Genomic DNA, 12,182 nt, shown 5'->3' on the forward strand with positions numbered 1-12,182 from the left:
GGAGCCTGCTTCTCCCTCTGACTCTGCCTTCCACTCTGTCTGCCTGTGCTCGCTCTCACTCTCTCTCTCTTACAAATAAATAAATAAAATCTTTAAAAAAAAAATAAAATAAAATAAAATAGAACTGACTTCGATTAGATTTCAGAATCTCCCAGTTAGGATCATTACAAACCAAAAAGTATCATATCATTTTGACCATTAAGCGATAATCCCAACTGCAAGCATGCTTGCTGATTTGCTGATTCACTTGGACTGTCTCAATCTTCCCTTTGATGGATGCCTTCAGGAGTTAGGATGGTATATAGGTTTTCTAGTTAGGTATAAAGAGCTGGCTAAATGTGATTTGCCCATTTATAGAAGGTCCAAAGGGAGCTAGTATAATGGAGGCCTCCTCCCCCCACCCCAAAAAAAAGTCACACAAGATTGAAGACCTGCCCAGATTTCAAAAAAACATTGATATTCTTCTCTTAGCATGTAATTCTCTCTACAACTGACTGGACCAATCTTAAAAATGTGAAGTTAGGGAATCTTGTTTGTTCTTTCAAAAAAATGTTTTTAATAGTTTAACTAAAAGTTGTAGAGACAGTAATAACATACTGGATAAGAGCACAGACTCTGGAACCTTTTGTGCTGGGTTCAAATCCTGGCTTTGCCAATTACTAGCTGTGTGACTTTGGGGAATTTAAGCAAACTCTGTGCCTCAGTTCCTAAACAGTAGTGGTAGCAACTTCAAAGACCTGTTTGTGAGTTAGTTAATAGATGCAAATAAAGTGATTAAAATAGTGACTGGTATATTATAAGCATATGTAAATGTTAGCTATTTTTATTTGCTATTACTTTGTTCAAGGAAAAACTATAGTTTCTAATGGGTAGACCACATTTAAAACTATGTAGCACTGAAGATTAAGGATAGAAGAATTTATTCCAAAGCACAAGCCAGGCTATCAAAAGACCTAGAACTGGTTTACTCAACAGAACTCAGAATTCAGTCAAGCTGGCAAACATGACCAACACTTTCCTTTTGGGCTATAACATGAAATTGATTAATTAAATACCTTTCTGCCACAAATTTATGGTAATGAATCAGAACCCATATACCAATTAAAGATAGTTAACAGCAAAAACAAAATGAAGGGGCGCCTGGGTGGCTCAGTGGGTTAAAGCCTCTGCCTTCGGCTCAGGTCATGGCCTCAGGGTCCTGAGGTCGAGCCCCACATCGGGCTCTCTGCTCAGCAGGGAGCCTGCTTCTTCCTCTCTCTCTGCCTGCCTCTCTGCCTACTTGTGGTCCGTCTGTTAAATAAATAAAAATCTTTAAAAAAAAAAAAATTGAAATGTCTCGCAATCATAAGATCATTAAATTTCATTCCACGATAAATATTTATGATGTGAATTCCATATCTAAAGTGTCATATTAGATCCACTGTATTTTGGTGACATTTTATAATTACATCAAACTGTTTCTATACATTTCTAGTATTTCAGAATACTGCTGAAATAGTTACTGCTTCTACACTGCTTGTAAATTACACCTTTCCCATATACTGCCAATGTTATCTAATTTATTAGGTTATTTTATAAAGAAAACCAACTGGTTTTGTACACTTATATCTTATATCTGTCCACTGTAATGAACTCTCTTATCCATTCTAAAAACAGCTTTAAGTAAACTCTCTTGGATTTTCTAAGAAGTTCTGGCTTTTTCCTTCATATTATGTAAGTTCTAGTTCTTTTTCTTGAGTGAGCAATGGCCAGAACCTCCAGAAAAATGGCCATCAGCCGCATTTTTCTGATTCCTAACTTCAATGGGACAGCTTCTAAATGAAAGCTGACTTGGAATCTACCTATGTCAGTAACAAATAACTTTTGTCCTTTGTGGGGCTTTTTATCTTGGACTCTGTATTATCTACCATGGACGATAACATTACCACATCTTCTATCTTAATCATCTACCTAGCTTTTGTTACCATTTATTTTCAATTTTTGTCAATTGTTTCAAGGTTTGCCTCTTAAGAACATTAGAGTGTATGAGCCTTTCTTTTGATAATTTAATTCACCCACAGTAACTGTCATAACTGGTCTACTTGGAATTATTCCTACCATCTTATTTTATGTTCTCATTTACCATCCTTTTAGGCTTTCTTCCTTTTTCCTTTTGTTTTATTTAGAAATTAGTAACTAATTGTTACTAATAAGGGCTTATGCGCATATTTCAACTTTTTCTAACATGAAGAACTACTCATTTTCCAAAACAATTCCACACTCAGCACATTCTCAACTCTTTACACCATCACTATCTACCCCTACCATGTTTTAAAGCTTGGACCTTTGTTCCAGGTAATTAATTTTCATACTCTATAAATAATTATTTTAAACTAACCATAAGGTTTACTGGATATTTTGATCACCATTCAACATTTCTTCTCTGTGCTTTCTTGGATTCATTTTCCATTTTGTTGGAGCACATCCTTAAGGGGTTTTCTCCCCTCTCTACCCTCTAAAAAAATCAGCAATCAAGAAATGCTCTTGAATTCTTGCACACCATTGAAAAGCCTTTATTAAGAGTCGTAAAAGGTAGGATAATGGGGATGAATAATCTGGGTACAAAGTGACTCTCCCCAAGAATTTAGAAGGCAATAATCCCATGTATTCCACCACGCAGTGTGCTTCTGCTAAGAAATGAAGATCAGGGGTGCCTGGGTGGCTCAGTGGGTTAAAGCCTCCACCTTCAGCGGAGGGATCAAGCCCCACGTCGGGTCTCTGCTCAGCGGGGAGCCTGCTTCCTCCTCTCTCTCTGCCTGCCTCTCTGCCTACCTGTGATCTCTGTCTGTCAAATAAATAAATAAAATCTTAAAAAAAAAAAAAAAGAAATGAAGATCAATCTTAAAGTTTTTCTTTTCCCCCTTCTTCTCTAAAAATCTCTCATGATTTTCTCTTTATCCTTTAAGTTCAGGGGACACATTTAGGTACTGATCGATTCTTCCATATGCTACTTGGCTTTCAAAGGGCCCCAACAACCAGTATCTTTGTGTCTTTTTTCAGCTCATGAAATAGTTTTCTGTCATGTGTTAAATTTCTCTTTCATTCTCTCCAATCCCCCAACTGGAATTTCTACAGAAAGATATTACAACTCCCAATACTGACGCTCAGTGTCTTCACTTTTTAAATTTTTTTGTTGTTGTTGTTCTGCATTCTGAACTATTTACTTGCATGTTCTGTAAATCACTAATCCTGTCTCTGTTTACATACTGGGGCAATCACATTTTCCATTTCTAAAATCTCATTATTGAATTTCTTCTTTCTCACAACAGTATTTTTGTTTACCATATAAGAACACAGAATGATAGAACAGCTTTCCAATCTCTCTCAGGACTTAGATTGTTTTTCATTATATTCTTCTTCCTGAGTTCTCTTTCTTCTGGAAACAGATTCTTCGGTTACTAACGCTGTTATGTTTTCTCCAAGTCTGGTGAGCCTTCATTATCCACTTATATTTATGAATCAGTGCCAAGTTGGCTGTAGGGAGCTTGCATGGGTTGCTCCTGTAGATGTAAAGCAATGTTTCCTTAAAGACTGTCCTCTCATCTGAAGGGCTAACTCAGAAGAGCTGAAGAATGAATGGTAAAGGATGTCAACTGGTAGCTTCACTTGGGTGAAGCTGGACCATTTCTGGCCATGATTCATGTAGCCAGGAGACCAATAAACCTTCTTCCTTTCCTGTCCGCTCGTTAAAAGACGACATTTTTTATTCTGGCAAGAGTGGACTCCAATGCGTTTTCCCGTGGAGGGGAATTCCTCGCACCAGTTTTGAAATTCAAAGTTGCCACAAAATCTGATCTCCCTCTTCGCCAACACTAGAAGCCCATTTCAGGCAGGTCATTCTGTTGGAGAGTCTCAACCAGAAGACAAAGCTACTCTATCTGGTATTTAACAGGGAGCAGACAGACTCCACTATTCCAAATGCAGTTCAGGGCTTTACCCTACCCCCTCTCTATATTCAGGACTCAGTGACACCACAAGACAAATGTTTCTGTTTCAGTGTATTAGAACTACTGACTATCACGATGATATAGGGTGGAACTGAAAATCACAATCAAATAATTTCCGCGACAATTTTAAGTGGATTTACAATCTATGGGCTCCTCAAAAGAAACTCTGCCCAATAGGAACACTCAGGGAGAGCAAAAAATTGATACAGAACTCCTTGCTGGTATAAATTCTAGGCTTTCTGAAATAAAAGGAAAAAACAAAAACAGTGAAAGGTTCAAATGCCAGTTAAAAACATTCTACAGGTATCTATGTGGGGTTTAAAAAGAAGAAATAAGCACACTACCACCAAACGGAATAGATACCTGACCTTGAATTTCAGTCTGTGTTTCTCTTTGTCTAATTGTTTCATGTTGACAGGCTCAGTCCAATTTTGCTCTAGGCATAATCGATGCTATAACTAAGAGGGAATAGTTGTACAGTACTTCTTATCTGTAAAGCTCTTTATTAAAAGTACTGTACATTCTGGCTTCGTTTTGCTGGTGTGAAGAACACAGAAAGCAGACTGACTTCAGGGGGTAGCAATTCATAGAACTCAGTGACAATAGAACAGAGTGCAAAGTGTCCAAAGACTCTTTGTGCAAGTTCTTTTATAGAATATATTTTCTCCTTTTCTCACAGCAGTAACTTACAGACCATTAAATTTCACACATTTCCTATTCATTTTCCATGTTAAAATATGGCTTATGACCCAGAGTGGAACTATCACAGAATTCTGCCCTGAAAGTCAGCTTTTTTACTATGTGATAATATATGACTTTTGAAAGACCAGCAAGTCATGGGCCATGAACCTAGCCACATAAGTGATTTCAAATGGCTCTGAAGTGTGTACACTTTTACAAATGGAAAAAATTAAGCCCTGAAAACATTACAGAGGATAAAATTAAATTATCAAAGAAGGCAATTGTTCCCATTAAGCAAGACCTTTAACTAGACTTAACAACCAAAACGTAAAAGGGAAATAAAAGACCCGAGAGTTGTAAACTCCAAGTAAAAAAAATTAATTAAAAAACAAAAAACAGCATCTCTCTTCCCACTTCCAAACAAGAGAAAAGTAAGCAAGTACCAAGGGTTTGAGAGAGGCAGTGAGTTTCACAAAACTCAATTTGTTACGTTCTTCAATGACAGTAGGTTTTAAGGAAGGAATATGTACTTCTCTAAAGTCAAAGTTCATAAACTTTCCCTTTAGGCATATTCTATCAGTCAGTCAAAAAGAAACTAACGTACGTTACATGTAGTATTTAGAGTTATTCCACTGAAGTTGAGATACTAAGTTTTAAGATTTCATTTTCAACCACCTACGCCTACCTAAAAATTACTAACCCTTGTGGTTAAAGTTCAATGCCAATACCTATGGAGTCTTGCCATAAACTCTTACTATATATAGAAAGATAGGAAGAAAACACAATTTCTCAGGTTTTAAAGCCACTGACCAGGAGTCCTGATTTCCAAAAAGACTAAAATCTTTTGTCAGGTGTTCTCCCAATATACAGTTAGAAGATCTACTGTTAAGCACCTAATAATTCCAATAAGGCTTCTGTATAAACATACTGCAATATGGAATAACAGCTTCCTCCCACACCTCTGTTCTCCAGGATCAGACGGAGAATCTCACTCCCAACAACTATAGGGAAGCTATAGTTAATAACATACCTACTCTAATAAATACTTATAATTATGAGTAATTAATATATACTATTATAGTAATTAATATATACTCATATAATCTATTATGTTAAATACATAATACAATAACTTATGTTATAATAATTAGTTAATATAATACAGCTAAGCTAATAGATAGGGAAGGTTTTAAGAACTTTGTAACAGTCTTTTCTTCTCACAGGGCTTAAGGGTCTGAAAAACATCTTGGGAGTTTGGTTAGGGTAGTCCCAGGTAAACATATGGAATTTATCTGAAGTTGGCTTGTTGGTTAAGAGTCATTAACTTCTCCTTAAGGAAATTGTCAGTCTGAGACATTTCCCAACTGTCCACAGTCATATTGTACACAAATTGGCCAGTCATTGGCTCGGAGCTCAAAATAAGATTTGATCTGTCTTTCTAAAAAGCTGTAGGGTTGGGGCGCCTGGGTGGCTCAGTCGGTTAAGTGTCTGCCTTCGGCTCAGGTCATGATCCCAAGAATCCCGGGATCAAGTCCCACATCGGGCTCCCTGCTCAGTGGGAAGTCTGCTTCTCCCTCTCCCCTTCCCCTCTACTCATGCTCACTCTCTCTCACCCTCTCAAAAAAATAAATAAATAAAATCTTTTAAAACAAATAAACAAAAAAAGCTGTAGGGGTGCCTGAGTAGTTCAGTCAGTTAAGTACCTGACTAGATCTCAGCTGAGGTCTTGATCTCAGGATTATGCATTCAAGCCTCATGCTTGGCTCCACACTGAATGTGACTACTTAAAAAAAAAAAAAAAAAAAAAAAAAAAAAATATATATATATATATATATATATATATATATATATATATAAATTCCATAAATTTCAGAAAATGTCCTCATTTAGGCATGGAGTCCACATTATCCCTTAATTAACTCGGTAGAGTCCATGTTCACAATTCACTACCACTGATCTCACCCCTGACGAAACCCAGTCCTGAACCATTCACAGAGGTAGGAAATAGCTCTCTGAAGAGGCAAGAATAAGGCCAACTGGACATTACTGTACATGAGCCATGAAGCCATGTGCTTCCATTGTCATTCAGGCATCTCTGAAGGCAGTCCGAATGACTTCCATCAAAATGAAGGAAAATAACATTACTCGGTATCAGAAAGGCAGGAACTATTACATAAAGATAACCAAAAAGCACACCAATCTATCAACTTTTATTTCCAGAAAAAACACTAATTTAGGAAATAGATAGCACTCTCATTTATTATAATCACAGGCTATGATATGAAAAACTCTCTCTAAACTAAATCAATGTGTTTAAAATTTTCAAGACTTCCCTGGGAATTTACACAGGATGCTCATTCTTGGATCTCTCCCCAGAACACTAGAAGACATTCCCGCCAAGCATGTAAAAGGAACCTAACTTTTACTGAGCACTGTCTGACCTAGCTTGAATCTTCTGCAAATTGAATCTCATGATGTCTGGGTAAGAAAACTATTGGGATTAGTAGTAACTAATGACAGCATTCCTAGATGGGGGCAGGGATAGGGGCCCTATTTTTTTCAGGTGTCAATTAACTGCTATGACTTTGGTTATCTGGTTATTTCAACATTATCATCTGCATCCAGTTAGCTCTAAAATGATACTCACAAAGCTAAGTTCCCTTCAAACCACTTAACTCCATTTAGTCTTCCATGGTCCTAAAGCTACTAAACCACATGGAAAATGCATGCCCCGCAAGAACCAGGTAGGGGTGAAAGATGAAAACTCACAGAGGAAGAGGATCCATCAGACTGCATGATAAGTAACACAGTCACAGCTTTTTAAAAAGCCGATTTTCTTACCAGTATGAACACTAATAGAACACTGACTCGTACTACCATTAATCAGCACTAAACATAATTAATACCTTAGAATAATAACAAGCATACCAAAACATACTTCATCTCTTTCAAACTTTTGAAATACTTTTTCTCACAAGATCTTCCAGTAGGATTCTTTCAATAAATCATAGTGACACACAAATTGAATACTTAGTAAGCATACGGCAGGCCAACGAATTCCATCATAGAGGTTTAGTGACCACCAAAACAGAGGTGGAAGACAGCCTTGAAATTCTACTCTTAACTGCCTGTTTATTTAGCTTCTGCTCATCAGTAGTCTAGGACTTCTGTTTAGTATCACCTGCCCCTCATGGGGCACCTGAGTGGCTCCTGACTGGCTCAGTTAGTTAAGTTCCTGCCTTCAGCTCAGGCCATGATGTCAGGGTCCTGGGATCGAGCCCCGCATTGGGCTCTCTGCTCAGCAGGGAGCCTGCTTTTCCATTTCACTGTCCCTCTGTTCCATCTGTCTCTCAAATCAATCAGTCAATCTTAGTATCAACTGCTCCTGAATCTGAGCCAAAAACTGCTTACACATAATACAGCTTTTTTCCATAAGGTGAGAAAGGACAAACACAAATGAAGTATTAATACATTTCATGCAGACTTGTCAACTTAAAGAAACAGAAACAACCTACCAATAACCGAACGCATTTCAACTGAGTCTATTCCAAGTATCTACTCACAATTGGAAAATTGGCTTTTTTCAAACACTCAGTCCTTTCCTTTTGGGCTACTTTACCTATAATTAAGGTCCAGTGAAAATATATGACATGTTCACTACATAAGGAAGAAGAAAATAACAGTATCACCTAAGGGCACCTGTGTGGCTCAGCCGGCTAAGTGCTGGACTCTTGATTTCAACTGTGGTCATGACCTCAGGGATTGTGGGATGAAGCCCTGTGTCAGGCCCTGTGCTCAGCGGGGAGTCTGCTTGAGATTCTCACCCTCGGCCCCTTCCCCTGCTCCTCTCTCTCTCTCCACCCCCCCTTCTCAAATAAATGAAGAAATCTTAAAAGAAAAACAAAAACACAGTATCTCCTAGTTCAAGGATACTTTTGTCCTTTTCACAAAAACTCCACTTCTAAGTTCTTATTAATGATACTGCCCTTGCTTATGCACGAATCTCAATAGGTCTTTAAGCATTTCACCCTACTATTCATCCTAACAGCATAATGACACTCTCATTTCTCTCAAAACTATCCAAGAAATAAAGGAAGTGTAATATACCAACTTTGATTTCTCCCACTGCTTCTTGAACATTTATTGAATAGATGAATAAACCTGATGGTCACTCTAGTACTTCCCAACCTTTCCCATCTCATGGCACACATGAGAATCAAGTTTCTAAGAACAGTGGGGAGAACAGCTGAAAGACCAGGTGGCCAGAGGTGACCAGCCAAGCACCGAGAGCTTGGACAGCTACCTGGGTGCCCAAAAGCTTGGAGGGGAGATAGTCTTGGCAAACCTGAAATGCACTTACACCACTTCAGTCTTCCCAGAACACTAACTGAGAAGTTCCCCACTACATTTTTTTGCCTAGTTAGCATATTCCTGCTTTTATCACCAGGAAACTATTTTTCCTTTGGTGAATCATCCCACCCTCTATTCACAGGATCCTGGTGGCACAGACAATTTCAGGGCTGACACTTCATCCACTTCCATGCTACCCACGATGCCAGTTAAAGTGCATTAAAGTGTCCCATTCTCCTGCCATAACAGTTGATTCAGTGTGAGCACGTGACCCAACAAGGTCAATCCAAACAGCTCCCCAGCTCCTTTCCTTTTGGATGGAATATAAGGTTACAAGGCTTTGGGCTGCCCGCCAATTCACAGAGGAAACAAACTATACAGCGAATATACTGTCTAGGCCATGCTTGTTCTAAATTCTGGAGCTAATAAAAGCTATTTAAGACAGATGGGTCTCTGTTACTTGTAACTCAAAGTTATCACCCTAGAATCTCAAAGATCAATGCATTTCCTGAGTATCAACACATAATTTGATGTAATATATGTTTTACATCAGCAGCATACAAAGGTCAGGTAACTTGCTATAGCACTTCTTTAGATAATCTCTGGGCATTATTGATGCATTAACTATTATAAAGATACTATCCTCTAAGGTGTCTGCACTGAAATAAAACATTTATTAGAAACTGATTTATTACAGAATGTGAAGGGAGAAACAAAGTGGGAAGCAAAGTGGAAATGATTCACATTATGCCTATGCCATATATGACACAGGTACTTGGAGAACATTACAGATCCATGTGGAGAATCAGACCATAAGAGGTATAGTCAGGAGGAGAATTTTTTGTGATCAGTAGTTGTTTACTTGACTGGAAGGAAAAAGCATGCAAGTTGGGGATAAAAAGAATCCAAATATATTAACTTCTGATCTTAGATGAACGTATTTCTCCCACCTCTACAACTAAATTATTTCCTGAAGGAACACAAATTTTCCATAAAGAGATGAACTTTTTCTTCACTGTTTGAAAAGAAGCATAAGCACATACCATACCTATTTGGTGTGGAAACCCTTCCCTTCAGTCTATCCAGTGGGAAAAAATTAGATTACTTTACCAAATATATGATTAAAGGGGGGAGGGAGAGTTTTAATAACGTCTGCCTACTTATTACACTCCAAGTTCTGTGCAGACAGGAACAATGATTATTCACCTCATAACTCAGCATGTTCATCCTTACTATACATAGCAAAGACCCAGTATTGTAATTAAAGATTGAAGATAGGATCAAAGAGAGATTAATGCCTATTACATAGGCATCTTTACCCTAAATTAATTAATCTGCATCCACTTCAAAGATCAATATTAGGGGCGCCTGGGCGGCTCAGTCAGTTAAGCATCTGCCTTCAGCCCAGGTCACGATCCCAGGGTCCTGAGATGGAGCCCCACATCAAACTCTGTGCTCAGCAAGGAGTCTACTTCTCCCTCTCCCTCTGCACCACTCCCCCGACTTCTGTGCTTGCTCCTACTTGCTCTCATAAAATCTTTAATAAATAAGTAAATAAAGTAAAAGATCAATATTAGAACTAAGGGATATTCACCTTGGAATAGGCTGCAAGAGTTAACATAGTGTTACAAACGAGCAAATCTACCAATAAACCATAGTACCAGAATAGCATCATGTGTAGCTTTCACAGTGAAATGTGCTTTCACTGAAGAAACGTTTGCATCAAGTATTCATGAACTCGGGGCGCCTGGGTGGCTCAGTGGTTTGGGCTGCTGCCTTCAGCTCGGGTCATGATCTCAGGGTCCTGGGATCGAGCCCCGTATCGGGCTCTCTGCTCCGCAGGAAGCCTGCTTCCCTCTCTCTCTCTCTCTCTCTTTCTGCCTGCCTCTCTGCCTACTTGTGATCTCTGTCTGTCAAATAAATAAATAAAATCTTTAAAAAAAAAAAAAAAAGGTATTCATGAACTCAGAGTACAGACAAAAAAGAACCAACTGAGGGGCACCTGGGTGGCTCAGTGGGTTAAGCCTCTGCCTTCTGCTCAGGTCAGGATACCAGAGCCCTGGAATCGAGCCCCACATCGGGCTCTCTGCTCAGTGGAGAGCCTGCTTCTCCTCTCCCTCTACCTGCTGCTCTGCCTACTTGTGCTCTATCTCTCTGGCAAACAAATAAACCTTTAAAAAAAAAAAAAAAAAGAACAAACTGAGAAGATAAAAACAGCCTCCCAACTCCCCCTAAAAAAGAATCAACCCATAATTTAAGATTTTGATCAAAACCATCTGCAAACCAAGAATAATCTATAACTCCAAGAGTTAAGCTTTACCCCCATTACTGTTCTATTATTTTCTTACTTTACCTGAGAAGAATCTGCTTGGGCTAATAATGTAGTGACCTTCAGTATCTGGCGAAGATTTTGTCCTTGATCTTCAACAAGGAGGTGAGCCAACAGAAGGAAAACATGCACAGGGATCACTGTGGTAATAGGGAGCAAGGACTCTACGGAAAACAGCCAGTCACTGGCCGCAGACTCTTCTCTCATTACTTCAAGGATCCTCCAGGCTGTAAATATTGATCCATACATGCTGGTTATGGGGAAAGCAAGCTTGTAGGAGAGCTGAAAAACCAACAAAAAGAGGCATGAATAAATGAAGTAAGTCTATTTGTCAGAGATATATTCATTTATTTTTTATACTTCATTGTAAGAAATCAATCCTTCCAACAAAGTACAGAATTTTCAATTCCTGCCAAAAACTCCTCTGCACATATCTGAGCTAATAGGATTACACAAAAATAAAACAGATGGAACTCTAGAACACCTGATTTCAACTCTTCCTCCTATTTACCAAGTGCTCCTGGTTCCGGCAGGAGGGGAGAAAGGATCAATATACAAGATCCAGAGGCAATAGAGTTGGGGGAAAAAGGCAAAAAACAAAAAACAAACCTATTATCACTAAAAAAAAGTATTCACCGGGAAGAGGGAAGATTTTTTAAAATTTATTTTTATTTATTTTTTTTTAAGATTTTATTTGACAGAGAGAGAGACATCAAGAGAGGGGAACACAAGCAAGGGGAGAAGCAGGCTCCCAGCCGAGCAGGGAGCACAACATGGGGCTCGATCCCAGGACCCTGAGATCATGACCTGAGCCGAAGGCAGATGCCCGACTGAGC

The 12,182-nt window shown here is 38.7% G+C and overlaps 1 protein-coding gene across 2 annotated transcripts in view; it reads right to left on the reverse strand.

Annotated features, from left to right (window-relative positions):
• Positions 1 to 12,182, reverse strand: part of FOCAD (focadhesin) — a 314,072-nt gene that overhangs the window by 196,808 nt on the left and 105,082 nt on the right. For both annotated transcript variants that reach the window (XM_059143295.1, XM_059143296.1), the window contains one exon: positions 11,371 to 11,628. In XM_059143295.1, the coding sequence (XP_058999278.1) occupies positions 11,371 to 11,628 (258 nt within the window). The remainder of the gene's footprint in view (positions 1 to 11,370; positions 11,629 to 12,182) is intronic.

This window comes from Mustela lutreola, chromosome 12, assembly GCF_030435805.1.
Source record: "Mustela lutreola isolate mMusLut2 chromosome 12, mMusLut2.pri, whole genome shotgun sequence".
In the NCBI taxonomy this organism is placed as follows: Eukaryota; Metazoa; Chordata; class Mammalia; order Carnivora; family Mustelidae; genus Mustela; species Mustela lutreola.